The sequence below is a fragment of the Caenorhabditis remanei genome, chromosome X, assembly GCF_010183535.1.
Source record: "Caenorhabditis remanei strain PX506 chromosome X, whole genome shotgun sequence".
Classification (NCBI taxonomy): domain Eukaryota; kingdom Metazoa; phylum Nematoda; class Chromadorea; order Rhabditida; family Rhabditidae; genus Caenorhabditis; species Caenorhabditis remanei.
The window spans coordinates 20,743,207-20,763,905 of record NC_071333.1 but is presented as its reverse complement, the minus strand read 5'-3'; the positions used below and the strand labels follow the sequence as shown (position 1 = coordinate 20,763,905).

Genomic DNA, 20,699 nt, shown 5'->3' with positions numbered 1-20,699 from the left:
AGGAGCACTCGCGTCCTCCGAACATGCCTTTTCCTCAAAATTCTAAAAATTCTAAAAATTCTCAATAACTTTATTAGGTATAAGAATTGGAGTCCCATGAGCGAGGAGCACTCGCGTCCTCCGAACATGCCTTTTCCTCAAAATTCTAAAAATTCTAAAAATTCTCAATAACTTTATTAGGTATAGGAATTGGAGTCCCATGAGCGAGGAGCACTCGCGTCCTCCGAACATGCCTTTTCCTCAAAATTCTAAAAATTCTAAAAATTCTCAATAACTTTATTAGGTATAGGAATTGGAGTCCCATGAGCGAGGAGCACTCGCGTCCTCCGAACATGCCTTTTCCTCAAAATTCTAAAAATTCTAAAAATTCTCAATAACTTTATTAGGTATAGGAATTGGAGTCCCATGAGCGAGGAGCACTCGCGTCCTCCGAACATGCCTTTTCCTCAAAATTCTAAAAATTCTAAAAATTCTCAATAACTTTATTAGGTATAGGAATTGGAGTCCCATGAGCGAGGAGCACTCGCGTCCTCCGAACATGCCTTTTCCTCAAAATTCTAAAAATTCTAAAAATTCTCAATAACTTTATTAGGTATAGGAATTGGAGTCCCATGAGCGAGGAGCACTCGCGTCCTCCGAACATGCCTTTTCCTCAAAATTCTAAAAATTCTAAAAATTCTCAATAACTTTATTAGGTATAAGAATTGGAGTCCCATGAGCGAGGAGCACTCGCGTCCTCCGAACATGCCTTTTCCTCAAAATTCTAAAAATTCTTCAAATTCTAATTAACTTTATTAGGTATAGGAAATGGAGTCCCATGAGCGAGGAGCACTCGCGTCCTCCGAACATGCCTTTTCCTCAAAATTCTAAAAATTCTAAAAATTCTCAATAACTTTATTAGGTATAGGAATTGGAGTCCCATGAGCGAGGAGCACTCGCGTCCTCCGAACATGCCTTTTCCTCAAAATTCTAAAAATTCTAAAAATTCTCAATAACTTTATTAGGTATAGGAATTGGAGTCCCATGAGCGAGGAGCACTCGCGTCCTCCGAACATGCCTTTTCCTCAAAATTCTAAAAATTCTAAAAATTCTCAATAACTTTATTAGGTATAGGAATTGGAGTCCCATGAGCGAGGAGCACTCGCGTCCTCCGAACATGCCTTTTCCTCAAAATTCTTAAAATTCTTCAAATTCTAATTAACTTTATTAGGTATAGGAATTGGAGTCCCATGAGCGAGGAGCACTCGCGTCCTCCGAACATGCCTTTTCCTCAAAATTCTAAAAATTCTTCAAATTCTAATTAACTTTATTAGGTATAGGAATTGGAGTCCCATGAGCGAGGAGCACTCGCGTCCTCCGAACATGCCTTTTCCTCAAAATTCTAAAAATTCTAAAAATTCTAATTAACTTTATTAGGTATAGGAATTGGAGTCCCATGAGCGAGGAGCACTCGCGTCCTCCGAACATGCCTTTTCCTCAAAATTCTAAAAATTCTAAAAATTCTCAATAACTTTATTAGGTATAGGAATTGGAGTCCCATGAGCGAGGAGCACTCGCGTCCTCCGAACATGCCTTTTCCTCAAAATTCTAAAAATTCTAAAAATTCTCAATAACTTTATTAGGTATAGGAATTGGAGTCCCATGAGCGAGGAGCACTCGCGTCCTCCGAACATGCCTTTTCCTCAAAATTCTAAAAATTCTAAAAATTCTCAATAACTTTATTAGGTATAGGAATTGGAGTCCCATGAGCGAGGAGCACTTGCGTCCTCCGAACATGCCTTTTCCTCAAAATTCTAAAAATTCATAAAATTCTTATTAACTTTATTAGGTATAGGAATTGGAGTCCCATGAGCGAGGAGCACTCGCGTCCTCCGAACATGCCTTTTCCTCAAAATTCTAAAAATTCTAAAAATTCTCAATAACTTTATTAGGTATAGGAATTGGAGTCCCATGAGCGAGGAGCACTCGCGTCCTCCGAACATGCCTTTTCCTCAAAATTCTTAAAATTCTTCAAATTCTAATTAACTTTATTAGGTATAGGAAATGGAGTCCTATGAGCGAGGAGCACTCGCGTCCTCCGAACATGCCTTTTCCTCAAAATTCTAAAAATTCTAAAAATTCTCAATAACTTTATTAGGTATAGGAATTGGAGTCCCATGAGCGAGGAGCACTTGCGTCCTCCGAACATGCCTTTTCCTCAAAATTCTAAAAATTCATAAAATTCTAATTAACTTTATTAGGTATAGGAATTGGAGTCCCATGAGCGAGGAGCACTCGCGTCCTCCGAACATGCCTTTTCCTCAAAATTCTAAAAATTCTAAAAATTCTCAATAACTTTATTAGGTATAGGAATTGGAGTCCCATGAGCGAGGAGCACTCGCGTCCTCCGAACATGCCTTTTCCTCAAAATTCTAAAAATTCTAAAAATTCTAATTAACTTTATTAGGTATAGGAATTGGAGTCCCATGAGCGAGGAGCACTCGCGTCCTCCGAACATGCCTTTTCCTCAAAATTCTAAAAATTCTAAAAATTCTCAATAACTTTATTAGGTATAGGAATTGGAGTCCCATGAGCGAGGAGCACTCGCGTCCTCCGAACATGCCTTTTCCTCAAAATTCTAAAAATTCTAAAAATTCTAATTAACTTTATTAGGTATAGGAATTGGAGTCCCATGAGCGAGGAGCACTCGCGTCCTCCGAACATGCCTTTTCCTCAAAATTCATAAAATTCTAAAAATTCTCAATAACTTTATTAGGTATAGGAATTGGAGTCCCATGAGCGAGGAGCACTCGCGTCCTCCGAACATGCCTTTTCCTCAAAATTCTAAAAATTCATAAAATTCTTATTAACTTTATTAGGTATAGGAATTGGAGTCCCATGAGCGAGGAGCACTCGCGTCCTCCGAACATGCCTTTTCCTCAAAATTCTAAAAATTCATAAAATTCTTATTAACTTTATTAGGTATAGGAATTGGAGTCCCATGAGCGAGGAGCACTCGCGTCCTCCGAACATGCCTTTTCCTCAAAATTCTAAAAATTCATAAAATTCTTATTAACTTTATTAGGTATAGGAATTGGAGTCCCATGAGCGAGGAGCACTCGCGTCCTCCGAACATGCCTTTTCCTCAAAATTCTAAAAATTCATAAAATTCTTATTAACTTTATTAGGTATAGGAATTGGAGTCCCATGAGCGAGGAGCACTCGCGTCCTCCGAACATGCCTTTTCCTCAAAATTCTAAAAATTCATAAAATTCTTATTAACTTTATTAGGTATAGGAATTGGAGTCCCATGAGCGAGGAGCACTCGCGTCCTCCGAACATGCCTTTTCCTCAAAATTCTAAAAATTCATAAAATTCTCAATAACTTTATTAGGTATAGGAATTGGAGTCCCATGAGCGAGGAGCACTCGCGTCCTCCGAACATGCCTTTTCCTCAAAATTCTAAAAATTCATAAAATTCTTATTAACTTTATTAGGTATAGGAATTGGAGTCCCATGAGCGAGGAGCACTCGCGTCCTCCGACCATGCCTTTTCCTCAAAATTCTAAAAATTCATAAAATTCTTATTAACTTTATTAGGTATAGGAATTGGAGTCCCATGAGCGAGGAGCACTCGCGTCCTCCGACCATGCCTTTTCCTCAAAATTCTAAAAATTCATAAAATTCTTATTAACTTTATTAGGTATAGGAATTGGAGTCCCATGAGCGAGGAGCACTCGCGTCCTCCGAACATGCCTTTTCCTCAAAATTCTAAAAATTCTAAAAATTCTTATTAACTTTATTAGGTATAGGAATTGGAGTCACATAAGCGAGGACTGCACTCGCGTCCTCCGAACATGCCTTTTCCTCAAAATTCATAAAATTCTAAAAATTCTTATTAACTTTATTAGGTATAGGAATTGGAGTCCCATGAGCGAGGACTGCACTCGCGTCCTCCGAACATGCCTTTTCCTCAAAATTCATAAAATTCTAAAAATTCTCAATAACTTTATTAGGTATAGGAATTGGAGTCCCATGAGCGAGGAGCACTCGCGTCCTCCAAACATGCCTTTTCCTCAAAATTCTAAAAATTCATAAAATTCTTATTAACTTTATTAGGTATAGGAATTGGAGTCCCATGAGCGAGGAGCACTCGCGTCCTCCGAACATGCCTTTTCCTCAAAATTCTAAAAATTCATAAAATTCTTATTAACTTTATTAGGTATAGGAATTGGAGTCCCATGAGCGAGGAGCACTCGCGTCCTCCGAACATGCCTTTTCCTCAAAATTCATAAAATTCTAAAAATTCTCAATAACTTTATTAGGTATAGGAATTGGAGTCCCATGAGCGAGGAGCACTCGCGTCCTCCGAACATGCCTTTTCCTCAAAATTCTAAAAATTCATAAAATTCTTATTAACTTTATTAGGTATAGGAATTGGAGTCCCATGAGCGAGGAGCACTCGCGTCCTCCGAACATGCCTTTTCCTCAAAATTCTAAAAATTCATAAAATTCTTATTAACTTTATCAGGTATAGGAATTGGAGTCCCATGAGCGAGGAGCACTCGCGTCCTCCGAACATGCCTTTTCCTCAAAATTCTAAAAATTCTTCAAATTCTAATTAACTTTATTAGGTATAGGAATTGGAGTCCCATGAGCGAGGAGCACTCGCGTCCTCCGAACATGCCTTTTCCTCAAAATTCTAAAAATTCATAAAATTCTTATTAACTTTATTAGGTATAGGAATTGGAGTCCCATGAGCGAGGAGCACTCGCGTCCTCCGAACATGCCTTTTCCTCAAAATTCTAAAAATTCTAAAAATTCTCAATAACTTTATTAGGTATAGGAATTGGAGTCCCATGAGCGAGGAGCACTCGCGTCCTCCAAACATGCCTTTTCCTCAAAATTCTAAAAATTCATAAAATTCTCAATAACTTTATTAGGTATAGGAATTGGAGTCCCATGAGCGAGGAGCACTCGCGTCCTCCGAACATGCCTTTTCCTCAAAATTCTAAAAATTCATAAAATTCTTATTAACTTTATCAGGTATAGGAATTGGAGTCCCATGAGCGAGGAGCACTCGCGTCCTCCGAACATGCCTTTTCCTCAAAATTCTAAAAATTCTTCAAATTCTAATTAACTTTATTAGGTATAGGAATTGGAGTCCCATGAGCGAGGAGCACTCGCGTCCTCCGAACATGCCTTTTCCTCAAAATTCTAAAAATTCATAAAATTCTTATTAACTTTATTAGGTATAGGAATTGGAGTCCCATGAGCGAGGAGCACTCGCGTCCTCCGAACATGCCTTTTCCTCAAAATTCTAAAAATTCTAAAAATTCTCAATAACTTTATTAGGTATAGGAATTGGAGTCCCATGAGCGAGGAGCACTCGCGTCCTCCGAACATGCCTTTTCCTCAAAATTCTAAAAATTCATAAAATTCTTATTAACTTTATTAGGTATAGGAATTGGAGTCCCATGAGCGAGGAGCACTCGCGTCCTCCGAACATGCCTTTTCCTCAAAATTCTAAAAATTCTAAAAATTCTCAATAACTTTATTAGGTATAGGAATTGGAGTCCCATGAGCGAGGAGCACTCGCGTCCTCCGAACATGCCTTTTCCTCAAAATTCTAAAAATTCATAAAATTCTTATTAACTTTATTAGGTATAGGAATTGGAGTCCCATGAGCGAGGAGCACTCGCGTCCTCCGAACATGCCTTTTCCTCAAAATTCTAAAAATTCATAAAATTCTTATTAACTTTATCAGGTATAGGAATTGGAGTCCCATGAGCGAGGAGCACTCGCGTCCTCCGAACATGCCTTTTCCTCAAAATTCTAAAAATTCTTCAAATTCTAATTAACTTTATTAGGTATAGGAATTGGAGTCCCATGAGCGAGGAGCACTCGCGTCCTCCGAACATGCCTTTTCCTCAAAATTCTAAAAATTCATAAAATTCTTATTAACTTTATTAGGTATAGGAATTGGAGTCCCATGAGCGAGGAGCACTCGCGTCCTCCGAACATGCCTTTTCCTCAAAATTCTAAAAATTCTAAAAATTCTCAATAACTTTATTAGGTATAGGAATTGGAGTCCCATGAGCGAGGAGCACTCGCGTCCTCCGAACATGCCTTTTCCTCAAAATTCTAAAAATTCTTCAAATTCTAATTAACTTTATTAGGTATAGGAATTGGAGTCCCATGAGCGAGGAGCACTCGCGTCCTCCGAACATGCCTTTTCCTCAAAATTCTAAAAATTCATAAAATTCTTATTAACTTTATCAGGTATAGGAATTGGAGTCCCATGAGCGAGGAGCACTCGCGTCCTCCGAACATGCCTTTTCCTCAAAATTCTAAAAATTCTTCAAATTCTAATTAACTTTATTAGGTATAGGAATTGGAGTCCCATGAGCGAGGAGCACTCGCGTCCTCCGAACATGCCTTTTCCTCAAAATTCTAAAAATTCATAAAATTCTTATTAACTTTATTAGGTATAGGAATTGGAGTCCCATGAGCGAGGAGCACTCGCGTCCTCCGAACATGCCTTTTCCTCAAAATTCTAAAATTCTAAAAATTCTCAATAACTTTATTAGGTATAGGAATTGGAGTCCCATGAGCGAGGAGCACTCGCGTCCTCCGAACATGCCTTTTCCTCAAAATTCTAAAAATTCATAAAATTCTTATTAACTTTATTAGGTATAGGAATTGGAGTCCCATGAGCGAGGAGCACTCGCGTCCTCCGAACATGCCTTTTCCTCAAAATTCTAAAAATTCTAAAAATTCTCAATAACTTTATTAGGTATAGGAATTGGAGTCCCATGAGCGAGGAGCACTCGCGTCCTCCGAACATGCCTTTTCCTCAAAATTCTAAAAATTCATAAAATTCTTATTAACTTTATTAGGTATAGGAATTGGAGTCCCATGAGCGAGGAGCACTCGCGTCCTCCGAACATGCCTTTTCCTCAAAATTCTAAAAATTCATAAAATTCTTATTAACTTTATCAGGTATAGGAATTGGAGTCCCATGAGCGAGGAGCACTCGCGTCCTCCGAACATGCCTTTTCCTCAAAATTCTAAAAATTCTTCAAATTCTAATTAACTTTATTAGGTATAGGAATTGGAGTCCCATGAGCGAGGAGCACTCGCGTCCTCCGAACATGCCTTTTCCTCAAAATTCTAAAAATTCATAAAATTCTTATTAACTTTATTAGGTATAGGAATTGGAGTCCCATGAGCGAGGAGCACTCGCGTCCTCCGAACATGCCTTTTCCTCAAAATTCTAAAAATTCTAAAAATTCTCAATAACTTTATTAGGTATAGGAATTGGAGTCCCATGAGCGAGGAGCACTCGCGTCCTCCGAACATGCCTTTTCCTCAAAATTCTAAAAATTCTTCAAATTCTAATTAACTTTATTAGGTATAGGAATTGGAGTCCCATGAGCGAGGAGCACTCGCGTCCTCCGAACATGCCTTTTCCTCAAAATTCTAAAAATTCATAAAATTCTTATTAACTTTATCAGGTATAGGAATTGGAGTCCCATGAGCGAGGAGCACTCGCGTCCTCCGAACATGCCTTTTCCTCAAAATTCTAAAAATTCTTCAAATTCTAATTAACTTTATTAGGTATAGGAATTGGAGTCCCATGAGCGAGGAGCACTCGCGTCCTCCGAACATGCCTTTTCCTCAAAATTCTAAAAATTCATAAAATTCTTATTAACTTTATTAGGTATAGGAATTGGAGTCCCATGAGCGAGGAGCACTCGCGTCCTCCGAACATGCCTTTTCCTCAAAATTCTAAAAATTCTAAAAATTCTTATTAACTTTATTAGGTATAGGAATTGGAGTCCCATGAGCGAGGAGCACTCGCGTCCTCCGAACATGCCTTTTCCTCAAAATTCTAAAAATTCATAAAATTCTTATTAACTTTATTAGGTATAGGAATTGGAGTCCCATGAGCGAGGACTGCACTCGCGTCCTCCGAACATGCCTTTTCCTCAAAATTCTAAAAATTCATAAAATTCTTATTAACTTTATTAGGTATAGGAATTGGAGTCCCATGAGCGAGGAGCACTCGCGTCCTCCGAACATGCCTTTTCCTCAAAATTCTAAAAATTCATAAAATTCTTATTAACTTTATTAGGTATAGGAATTGGAGTCCCATGAGCGAGGAGCACTCGCGTCCTCCGAACATGCCTTTTCCTCAAAATTCTAAAAATTCTAAAAATTCTTATTAACTTTATTAGGTATAGGAATTGGAGTCCCATGAGCGAGGACTGCACTCGCGTCCTCCGAACATGCCTTTTCCTCAAAATTCTAAAAATTCATAAAATTCTTATTAACTTTATTAGGTATAGGAATTGGAGTCCCATGAGCGAGGAGCACTCGCGTCCTCCGAACATGCCTTTTCCTCAAAATTCTAAAAATTCATAAAATTCTTATTAACTTTATTAGGTATAGGAATTGGAGTCCCATGAGCGAGGAGCACTCGCGTCCTCCGAACATGCCTTTTCCTCAAAATTCTAAAAATTCTAAAAATTCTTATTAACTTTATTAGGTATAGGAATTGGAGTCCCATGAGCGAGGACTGCACTCGCGTCCTCCGAACATGCCTTTTCCTCAAAATTCATAAAATTCTAAAAATTCTTATTAACTTTATTAGGTATAGGAATTGGAGTCCCATGAGCGAGGAGCACTCGCGTCCTCCGAACATGCCTTTTCCTCAAAATTCTAAAAATTCTAAAAATTCTTATTAACTTTATTAGGTATAGGAATTGGAGTCCCATGAGCGAGGACTGCACTCGCGTCCTCCGAACATGCCTTTTCCTCAAAATTCTAAAAATTCATAAAATTCTTATTAACTTTATTAGGTATAGGAATTGGAGTCCCATGAGCGAGGAGCACTCGCGTCCTCCGAACATGCCTTTTCCTCAAAATTCTAAAAATTCATAAAATTCTTATTAACTTTATTAGGTATAGGAATTGGAGTCCCATGAGCGAGGAGCACTCGCGTCCTCCGAACATGCCTTTTCCTCAAAATTCTAAAAATTCTAAAAATTCTTATTAACTTTATTAGGTATAGGAATTGGAGTCCCATGAGCGAGGACTGCACTCGCGTCCTCCGAACATGCCTTTTCCTCAAAATTCATAAAATTCTAAAAATTCTTATTAACTTTATTAGGTATAGGAATTGGAGTCCCATGAGCGAGGACTGCACTCGCGTCCTCCGAACATGCCTTTTCCTCAAAATTCATAAAATTCTAAAAATTCTCAATAACTTTATTAGGTATAGGAATTGGAGTCCCATGAGCGAGGACTGCACTCGCGTCCTCCGAACATGCCTTTTCCTCAAAATTCATAAAATTCTTAAAATTCTTATTAACTTTATTAGGTATAGGAATTGGAGTCCCATGAGCGAGGAGCACTCGCGTCCTCCGAACATGCCTTTTCCTCAAAATTCTAAAAATTCATAAAATTCTTATTAACTTTATTAGGTATAGGAATTGGAGTCACATAAGCGAGGACTGCACTCGCGTCCTCCGAACATGCCTTTTCCTCAAAATTCATAAAATTCTAAAAATTCTTATTAACTTTATTAGGTATAGGAATTGGAGTCCCATGAGCGAGGACTGCACTCGCGTCCTCCGAACATGCCTTTTCCTCAAAATTCATAAAATTCTAAAAATTCTTATTAACTTTATTAGGTATAGGAATTGGAGTCCCATGAGCGAGGACTGCACTCGCGTCCTCCGAACATGCCTTTTCCTCAAAATTCTAAAAATTCATAAAATTCTTATTAACTTTATTAGGTATAGGAATTGGAGTCACATAAGCGAGGACTGCACTCGCGTCCTCCGAACATGCCTTTTCCTCAAAATTCATAAAATTCTAAAAATTCTCAATAACTTTATTAGGTATAGGAATTGGAGTCCCATGAGCGAGGAGCACTCGCGTCCTCCGAACATGCCTTTTCCTCAAAATTCTAAAAATTCATAAAATTCTTATTAACTTTATTAGGTATAGGAATTGGAGTCACATAAGCGAGGACTGCACTCGCGTCCTCCGAACATGCCTTTTCCTCAAAATTCATAAAATTCTAAAAATTCTTATTAACTTTATTAGGTATAGGAATTGGAGTCCCATGAGCGAGGACTGCACTCGCGTCCTCCGAACATGCCTTTTCCTCAAAATTCATAAAATTCTAAAAATTCTTATTAACTTTATTAGGTATAGGAATTGGAGTCCCATGAGCGAGGACTGCACTCGCGTCCTCCGAACATGCCTTTTCCTCAAAATTCATAAAATTCTAAAAATTCTCAATAACTTTATTAGGTATAGGAATTGGAGTCCCATGAGCGAGGAGCACTCGCGTCCTCCGAACATGCCTTTTCCTCAAAATTCTAAAAATTCTAAAAATTCTTATTAACTTTATTAGGTATAGGAATTGGAGTCCCATGAGCGAGGACTGCACTCGCGTCCTCCGAACATGCCTTTTCCTCAAAATTCATAAAATTCTAAAAATTCTCAATAACTTTATTAGGTATAGGAATTGGAGTCCCATGAGCGAGGAGCACTCGCGTCCTCCAAACATGCCTTTTCCTCAAAATTCTAAAAATTCATAAAATTCTTATTAACTTTATTAGGTATAGGAATTGGAGTCCCATGAGCGAGGAGCACTCGCGTCCTCCGAACATGCCTTTTCCTCAAAATTCTAAAAATTCATAAAATTCTTATTAACTTTATTAGGTATAGGAATTGGAGTCCCATGAGCGAGGAGCACTCGCGTCCTCCGATCATGCCTTTTCCTCAAAATTCATAAAATTCTAAAAATTCTCAATAACTTTATTAGGTATAGGAATTGGAGTCCCATGAGCGAGGAGCACTCGCGTCCTCCAAACATGCCTTTTCCTCAAAATTCATAAAATTCTAAAAATTCTCAATAACTTTATTAGGTATAGGAATTGGAGTCCCATGAGCGAGGACTGCACTCGCGTCCTCCGAACATGCCTTTTCCTCAAAATTCTAAAAATTCATAAAATTCTTATTAACTTTATTAGGTATAGGAATTGGAGTCCCATGAGCGAGGAGCACTCGCGTCCTCCAAACATGCCTTTTCCTCAAAATTCATAAAATTCTAAAAATTCTCAATAACTTTATTAGGTATAGGAATTGGAGTCCCATGAGCGAGGAGCACTCGCGTCCTCCGAACATGCCTTTTCCTCAAAATTCATAAAATTCTAAAAATTCTCAATAACTTTATTAGGTATAGGAATTGGAGTCCCATGAGCGAGGACTGCACTCGCGTCCTCCGAACATGCCTTTTCCTCAAAATTCTAAAAATTCATAAAATTCTTATTAACTTTATTAGGTATAGGAATTGGAGTCCCATGAGCGAGGACTGCACTCGCGTCCTCCGAACATGCCTTTTCCTCAAAATTCTAAAAATTCATAAAATTCTTATTAACTTTATTAGGTATAGGAATTGGAGTCCCATGAGCGAGGACTGCACTCGCGTCCTCCGAACATGCCTTTTCCTCAAAATTCTAAAAATTCATAAAATTCTTATTAACTTTATTAGGTATAGGAATTGGAGTCCCATGAGCGAGGAGCACTCGCGTCCTCCGAACATGCCTTTTCCTCAAAATTCTAAAAATTCATAAAATTCTTATTAACTTTATTAGGTATAGGAATTGGAGTCCCATGAGCGAGGACTGCACTCGCGTCCTCCGAACATGCCTTTTCCTCAAAATTCATAAAATTCTAAAAATTCTTATTAACTTTATTAGGTATAGGAATTGGAGTCCCATGAGCGAGGACTGCACTCGCGTCCTCCGAACATGCCTTTTCCTCAAAATTCTAAAAATTCATAAAATTCTTATTAACTTTATTAGGTATAGGAATTGGAGTCCCATGAGCGAGGACTGCACTCGCGTCCTCCGAACATGCCTTTTCCTCAAAATTCTAAAAATTCATAAAATTCTTATTAACTTTATTAGGTATAGGAATTGGAGTCCCATGAGCGAGGACTGCACTCGCGTCCTCCGAACATGCCTTTTCCTCAAAATTCTAAAAATTCATAAAATTCTTATTAACTTTATTAGGTATAGGAATTGGAGTCCCATGAGCGAGGACTGCACTCGCGTCCTCCGAACATGCCTTTTCCTCAAAATTCATAAAATTCTAAAAATTCTCAATAACTTTATTAGGTATAGGAATTGGAGTCCCATGAGCGAGGACTGCACTCGCGTCCTCCGAACATGCCTTTTCCTCAAAATTCTAAAAATTCATAAAATTCTTATTAACTTTATTAGGTATAGGAATTGGAGTCCCATGAGCGAGGACTGCACTCGCGTCCTCCGAACATGCCTTTTCCTCAAAATTCTAAAAATTCATAAAATTCTTATTAACTTTATTAGGTATAGGAATTGGAGAAAAGTTTCTCAATATAAAAAGTCTATCGATTATAACTCGTTTAGAAGTATAGAATCTCGATTAGGGGGTTCTTTTTCCCCGCGCCATACCTACTACTCATTGGGAAAGAAGATGGTGGAACAATCAGGTGACACCGAAATACACTGTCAAAGAAGGTCATTTTCCACTGAAAACAGCCGAATTTGATAACCTTTTGGTATTTTACTCCTGTAGTTATCTCGGAAGAAACTCTTCATGGATCGGAAAGAGCATAAACAACATATTATTTTTGTAGTTGACCACTTTTTTATAGAGAAACTATCTTGAAAGTGACAGGTAGGCAAAGTAAAAAGCTCCAAAATTTTGCTAAAATGCACTGAAATTAGTAATTTTCAGAAAGAAATAGCTGTGATTACCTGTAAATTTAATGAAAGAGTCCCTACAAAACAATAATAAAAATTACTGTAACATAAGAGAAGGAATGCTTAATTAGTAAACTTCGCAAGAGTTTGATTATCCCACGCAAAAACCATGAAATGCTCCATGGACAACTTGACGCAAGCAAGTTCACCAGATTTGCTTTTGAAGAAGTGAGCTCCTGAGCAGTTGATTATTCCAAGAGGAAGCTTATTATAGTTTTTGAGCCTGAAACCCAAATGACTTCCAACTATTTGTTATTTATTAAATTTACTTACTCAGACTTATATTGATATTCGAGTTCACTTCCGGACGGCTTCTCTTTCAATATTGTCCCCATGACTCCAATGTAGAATCCACATCGAAACCAATTTTGGATTTTTCCAAAAAAACTATTATCGATTTCACATTCATTCGTCCTTGTCTCATCAGCTTGTGGAAGAACGATCTAATAGATAACGTCTCCTGCTGAGCATCAATCAAAATCAAGTTCTTGCCACGGAAATCGGCAAGAATGCTACCTGCGAATTCACAGGACATGAATACCATCAAATCCTGCACATCGTGATGTTTATTTTCTTTGGATGGCGGACGACCTGCAGAACTAAGTGTGTGTATAATTAAGAGTTCATGATTTGGGGAGGCAGTGAAGAAGTTGTTGTGGTCCACGTTGAAAAAAGTTGGCATCAAACAGCTTTTTGAAATTCTCGAAGATGGCCAGAGTTCTCCTATCGCAGGATAATCAATAACGCTCTTCATCGTACCTCTCTTCGGCGACCATATACCAAAACAGTTGGTGATTCGACAGGGCACACGGACTCCTCCCTCGATTTTTTGATTCTATCGTGTTTCTGAGTCTTTCTTCGTGGTGATTTCACAGTATTGTTTTGAAACAGCGAAGTTATCATGAAAGGTTTTATTTCAAGATAGATTCGTTTTCGAAATATGTAAAAATCAGTCTTTGCAGTAACCTAGCAGGTATTATTTACAAACAACACAATAAAATATTTGAAATGTAGGAAACAATGGAGAGAGATTGAATCTAACAATAGATGAAAAAGTACAATGTCATGAAATCCATGATAGATAATCCATCGAATCAAAGTTTTCCATAATGACAGCGGTTCCAAAATTCATAATCTCCCAAATCAAGGTCCAGCACTTTCCATGGAACCCCTTCGACATTTCTTCTATATGGTTCGGCGCCTTGTAGCAGTAGATATTAAGCTCACTGATATCAGTGACATGGACGGTCAAAGAAAAACGAGCTCTGTCGAGAGAAAGAGAGCATCTGAAAAGAAATGACTTTGAAAAACTAACTTTTCGATTCACTTACTCTTTATTTGGGATAAAGCAGAATTTTGCACGATTCTTAAGGAGAGTCCAGAGTGAGGTCAGTTGGTAGTGAGAAGTCTGCGACATCATAGTAACTTTACGCCCAATTGGCGGTGTTCAATTGGTGTTCAATTGGCGGCGGGATTCATTGATAATGCAACCCTCTCATATTCTCACCCGACACTTTCTTCACAGTATATAAAACATAACTACGATTTCCTGGTGATGCGAGGTACGAGTCCTGGTTTTTCAGGTAAATAAGAAGATTACCAGGAGGGGCTATAATGTTGTTGGCAATATCCGTGTTCTCTGCCACTCGGTGGGCTTCATACGATTCCAATGGATCAACTCTATATTGTTGACCGACTTCCTCCGGCAACGATACAACTTCAATTGTATGGGTGTAGTCGTTGATAGTCAGGCCGTTCCAATCTAACTTCAAGGTATGGGCTTTGGCCGGAACGGTTAAATGTAATTGTTGGAAATCGGGGATCCAGGGGAACAACATTACACTGAAAAGGTGCAAATAAGTCATTTAGCATGTGTTTGTAGGTTGACAACTAAATGTCTAGAAAAAATAAGTACTTACCGTTTATGGAGCTCGGAATGCTCAAAAACACTTTTGCTGGACTGATAAGAAAGGGGATTTTGTATTTTCATTTTGATTGATTAGTCGTCGATCAATAAAGGAATAGTAGGATGGTTTGGAGGAGTCCAGTGAATGAGAAGAGAGAATGACACAATGGATGAACTGCACAGGAACAATTGGAGGCCCCAAACCAGTAGAGCTCAATTGCATAACGACTACAAGGGTCTCTGGGAAGAATGACTTTCGTTTTGTTGGCAAATGATTTAGGGTGTTATTGTATTAGCTTTTTTGTAGCCCACATCTTTACCTTATTTTGAATTTAATAGAAACCTTCAAAATGAACAAAGTTACAGTGCCTGTAACTGTCGCCACTGTTAAAATTGTTTTCATTTTTTATTAAAAAGTCAAAAATTTGAAATTCGATGTTTTTAAAACATTACTACCCATTTTTGGATCCGGGCCAAGCGGACCGGGCCGTACGGGGCCAACGGGTCAAGACAGGCCAGCTCTATTTTTGATATGCCTGCTTTGGATTTGTTTCTGAATAAAAACCGGCGCAAAATATGCTATTATCAACTCATTTTCTATTTTCCAAATCTTCAACTTCAGTGTTTCCAGTGCGGAATATTTGAGATTGCATTATTTTTGAGTGTGGTCCGGTGGATTTGATTGTCGTGGTGTTCACGAGCATTTTAGCGTGACTTAGAACGCCACAGGCGCGCCAGGTGTCCGCAATGCGCGTCGTTTGTTGGGTGTAGTGTTTGCACCAAAAGAGGGTCCCTCTTTTTACTGTGCATTTTATCGACTTTTTTCTAAGTTTAAACAAAGAATATTTAGTAAAAAACTGTTCGAAACAAGTGTCTTTGTTGAAAATCTTAATTTTATGGTACTAACTATTTTATTCCTTCAGTATTTTCTAATTTTTCGTTGATTTTCAGGCAACCAAAGGAAGGGCAGACCATGTGCAGTACACAGCTGTAAACCAAGGATTTGACGATGCCGATGCTGTCTATCAAAAGCTGCCGGGCACCTTCCGACTGGGACAAATAATGAAAATGAAGAATGTGAGTTCAGCCTTGTATGAAAACATCGATCGGTCCTCGGAATCATATATTCACACAAAAAAAAAGAGTATTATCAAAAATGTATGCTCTTATTTCAGGAATTTCCCGCTCATAAGACAATTCTGGACGCTTTGCGAGTGTATTGAACAAATTTCCATTAGCAACACATTGTTTTCAACAGTCCAGTAAGCTTCAACGACGATGTAGAAGAGTCGAGACAAACGAATCAGAAATGATTAGAGATTTTTCGGTATGGAGGAGAAAACGAAACCGGAAAAGAAGTGTTGCTGTCTACCTTGACAAGGGTTTTACCCGATCTTGAACTTTGCGCAATATTTCAAAAAAAATGTGAGTTTTTTTTTCAATAAGTTTGTCAGGTATCCGTACAATAAAAAAGAAACCTCTGGCTAGTTATAATATAAGCAGCAATAGACATTTTATGAATTTTCCAGCTGACACCAACCAACCCGAAATACCACAATCACAACAAAAGAAGCACGAGGACACTCACCGCCTGTATTGCTCTAGATCAAGAAAAACGTTGAGACGACAGGTCAGAGTCGATTGGAAATAGCAATGGTAAGTATATTCACTGAGTGTTCGTTACATACTTCAACTTTTCAGAACGACAAGAGATTCGGGAAACGATTGCAAAATGATGCGATAGTAAAGGAAGGATGTTGTCGGTATTAAACAAGGCTGTTAATCTCAGAACCTAACGATATGTAAAACTATCCCCAAGCTAACATCAACCTTTGGACGTCGAGTATTAACAAATAAAGAGCTGCCAACTCTAACACGAACCGGTGAAAACAATAGCCAAGAGGAATTATTGTGACCATTTGATAAAGTGATTGTCTCGAGAAGAATTGATTTGAAATAATGAAAAAGGAGGCTTCCAACGAGACCGACATTGAGAACTGCACGTATGCGGCCAAATTGGAGTCCACAACACACTTTACAATTTCCAACTTTCGAATCCCATTCTCGGTTTTGGCCACTTCAAAACGTATTTACTAACGTGGTCTAAGAAAATTGAATCAATAACGAGGTATTGTGGTTTTTGTTCGATTTTCGGAGTATGAAAACAATGTGTTCGACCAGAACCGACATGAAAATCAATAAACTCCAACTTTCAGATGTCGACGAGTTCAAAGATTGTCCAAGATTTGCTGGAAGTGGGATTGTCACTGGTCGTCGATCGGATCTCATATCGTCTCGCTCGACTGCTCTCCGATTTTGGCAATTCAGTCACATTAATTCTTCATTCTTTTTATTTTCAGAATTTTATGTATATTTCTACCTCCATTAAAGCAATGGTTGTTTGATCGCCAAAGAAACGGCGAGAGGACCCCATTCTGTTTGAGCGTACGTTGTGAACGTGTTGACAGTATTGTTCGCACTACCGGATTCTCTATTCTGTTTTTTTTCGGATTTTTATCGACTTTTTGGTTTGTTCAAACCAGATTATTGGGTGAAAACGTCGAATTCTTGGTAAGTGACCGTTTTACATTCATAATTGCTTTATTTTTGCTAGTTTTCAGAAAAATCGATAGAAGCAGCAATAGTGTGGTGCAAACAATGAGGAAGAGCTCTAAAGACCAGTAACTCAGAGTCGGCAAGCTTTTTATTGGAAAGTGGAGCGAAATATAAATGTAAGTTTTGAAACTAATTTCCAACATCGAAAAGGTTTTCCATGTAATTTTTTTCTTATTCCAGAAAGTTCCCGTCAATCAAATGACGCTGGTTGTCATGGAAGTGTTTCGAACAACTCTCCGGTCGTAGAACTTATTCATTGACATTCCTGGAAGCCTCAACGACGTAGTAGAAGGGACGAGATAAAAAAATCTGAATTTAACGAGATGTTACTGTTCGGTGAAGAAAAAAAAGCCCAAGCTTAGCAAAATAGTAAGTTTTTTCAATGATTTCATGGTTTATAAGTACATTGAAGATGATAATTATAACCACAAACAATATAAGTATCAATACATATATTTTTGATTTTTCAGGTGTCATCAGTACCGACGTCAAACTCAAAGCAATCTGAAGAATTACGGAAAATAGGAGAAAACGGGTCGGATAGCCACTCGCTGCACCCAATATCCTAGACTCCTGTCTCTTATTTGTCGCTTGGTGCTTGTCGTCCCGTTTTTTCTGGTGGATGATGGCTCCCAGAACGGGGCGTTCGACCGCGACTGAATACTAGCAAAAATAAGCGGTAATCAGAAAAAATTAAATTAAAAGCGGAGAATTTGATTTGACTTTTTTCAGACAGGCATCACAACTTCTGGCTACTAATAGTGCACCTCTTCCTGAACCGGTCGCTAGTCCCTTCTTCACTTGACTTCTGTTGGCAAGTACTCACTGCCCGATATGAAGAAATGTTGTGTCATTCAACTGTCTGCTACGTTTGAATTTTGAGTTCATGGAAGTGGATAAATTAGAAGCTTCAGTTGTTCCAAAATATAACAACGATTCACGGATTTCACACTTCGATAAAGTCGTTTTCTTCATCATACCGCTATCTCGCTCACTGGTTGCCGGAAGGCGTTCATCGTGTTTTCAACTCGGAGTGGTGGACAACGCTGAGGATTTTCGAAACTCTTCAGGTCACTTTTTCCTCTATTTTTTTTGTTCCTTAAATACAAATCATCCGTAGGCAGTGAACAATTTCAGAAGTTCTGGATCCTGACTAGGAGCTATCAACTGACATAAAATGAAAAGATGTGGCCGGGAACGAACAAGCCGGCTGAATTAAAATTCAAATGCAACGTGGAACTATCACAAAGTTTTCTATAGCTTTAAATACCAAGAAGAAACGCCAGGAGCACTTCCTAAAACAATTTGGCGGTACTTACACACGTGGATTATCACAATTTTTGTTGTTGAGAATCGCTAATGAAAAAGTCAAATGTTTCTTAAAGTAAACTAATTTGAAAGAAGAATGATGATGTTGTCGTGATCGACACCGCGGAAAGCAGGAACTGGAGGCCACATCATTTTCTACCACGCCAACCACTCCTTCAATTGCAGAAACCAGCACTTGGGTTGAGCATTTGTAGACGTCGTCAACTTTATTATGCCAACACCATGCTGCCGAGACCGTGAAAACTGTTTTTTACTTCTCGCGGCGTGTGTGGAACGTTGAACGAAAAAAAAACAGAATGCATAGCAGTTCGTGTGTTGTTTTGCGCTTTGATATGGGTTTGAAATATTGACGTGGACACATTTTTCTTTCTTTTTACTGACTGGTGTCGACATAACTGTAAGTTGAAGGTTATGCAGTTAAAATAAGGGAAATAAGGAAGGTATATTTTATACACGTTAAAAGGACATAGTGAGAGTATAAGAGACAGAATTTGTCAGTGTGAGCAATAATAAGGGGATTAAGGAGGCAACTTATTTTCCCAGAGAACTAGGTCAGGGTATATAGGTCACATAGTCTTCTCAGTGACCCGCGGTGCGTGCAGTCCATCATCTCCTTATTGCTCACACTCACAAGGTATGCCTTATATTGTCATTCTTCCTTTAAGGTGTATAACATATAATTCCTTATTTCCCTTTTTTACTTTATAACCTTCAGAAATTTCGATCATGTCGACACCAGCTAGCGAAAATAGGAAGATGCGCCACCGTCACTCGGAAGCGTCTCATAAAATGTAAGTAGAAACTTTTGGTAAATATAATTTTTGAACTCTACGCTACATTAGTTTTCATTAAATACCCCTAACGTCCTATTTTCGGATAATTCAGTTTCATTACAGCTGCGATGCAACACGCACCGCTTTAATTTGAAAGTTTTTTCATACTGAACCAAAGTAATATTGGTATCAAGTGAAAGCTGTGTACATCAGGAGTCTGAAAATCATAAAATTAGGAAGATTGAGTCAAGGAACCTCCTATCTTCCTTAAGATCACAGTTTCGAAGCAAAAAATAAAATTTTCGAACTTTCCATGTCAATTCCTTTTATTCGATACCCAAATATCCGAGCCGCGACGCGACACTCGTCGCATCTAATTTTTTGAAACCATTCAAAACTAGTCGATAACAAATGAAATTTGACAACCTAAAGAGTACGAATTTTGATTTTTACAGGACGACTCGTCACCACCCTTATCCACCCCAATTAGCTGATAGCAAGGAAATGGAGAGATTGAAAAAGCAAAACGAGGCCTACCGTACACAGATCCAACTACTTCAGGAAGCGGAACTTCAAGCTCAAAAAAATCATCGATCAGTTGTGGATGGCTATAATGAATTACTCAATGAGAAGGAGGAAACGGATAAAGAGAATGAGAAGTTGCGTGACCAAGTCCAACAACTCGGAGAGTCAAAAGTCAAAGAAAACGAAAAATTTCGACAATTGGTTCTGAAATACAATCAATTGGTGCGACAGTATGAAGAGTTGAAAGGAGACATTGAAAAATTGGAATCAGAGGTTGAGGAGTCAAACGAAAAGTGGATAGATTACTCGAAAGATATGGAGGAGAAGTTGGAAGAGGCTGAAAATGAAAAAGAGAAAGCTGAAGAGGAAGTCGAGACGATGAAAGAACATTTCAAAATGAGGAGGGGGAATATGGCGCAGAATATGAGCGTGCTCCGTGAGCAGATGGAAGAAAAGGACAAAGAGATTGAAAAATGGAAGAACCACTGCAATGAGATCAACCACAAAGCATACGCATTCCGCAGTCGGCAGGTGAAAAGAAGACTGTTCCATCGATTGGACGATAAATTAGAGTTTGGAGACGAGCAGGAGCAGAAAACCGCCGAACGTAATATCAAGACAATGAGTGTCATGCTGAGAAAAGGAGAAGAAATTAACGAGTTGATCGAAGCTGAGAATTAATCTGTCTAATTTGTGAAACATTTATTTCCTGTAAATTACCCATATTTATTTCAAGTATATTGT

General features: G+C 38.4%; 3 protein-coding genes across 3 annotated transcripts; 1 reads left to right on the top strand and 2 right to left on the bottom strand.

Moving 5' to 3' along the window:
• Nucleotides 1-13,869: 13,869 nt before the first annotated feature.
• Nucleotides 13,870-14,226, bottom strand: GCK72_026164 (uncharacterized protein; the record flags this gene model as incomplete). The annotated part of the gene is made up of 2 exons (XM_053736700.1): nucleotides 13,870-14,092; nucleotides 14,138-14,226. 2 exons carry the CDS (start codon nucleotides 14,224-14,226, stop codon nucleotides 13,870-13,872), a joined length of 312 nt encoding a protein of 103 aa, XP_053580266.1.
• Nucleotides 14,227-14,281: 55 nt separating this feature from the next.
• Nucleotides 14,282-14,644, bottom strand: GCK72_026163 (uncharacterized protein; the record flags this gene model as incomplete). The annotated part of the gene is made up of 1 exon (XM_053736699.1): nucleotides 14,282-14,644. The coding sequence occupies one exon, from the start codon at nucleotides 14,642-14,644 to the stop codon at nucleotides 14,282-14,284; it is 363 nt and encodes a 120-aa protein (XP_053580265.1).
• A 5,290-nt stretch (nucleotides 14,645-19,934) lies between these two features.
• Nucleotides 19,935-20,636, top strand: GCK72_026162 (uncharacterized protein; the record flags this gene model as incomplete). Its single annotated transcript, XM_003101910.2, has 1 exon — nucleotides 19,935-20,636. One exon carries the CDS (start codon nucleotides 19,935-19,937, stop codon nucleotides 20,634-20,636), a length of 702 nt encoding a protein of 233 aa, XP_003101958.2.
• Nucleotides 20,637-20,699: the final 63 nt, after the last annotated feature.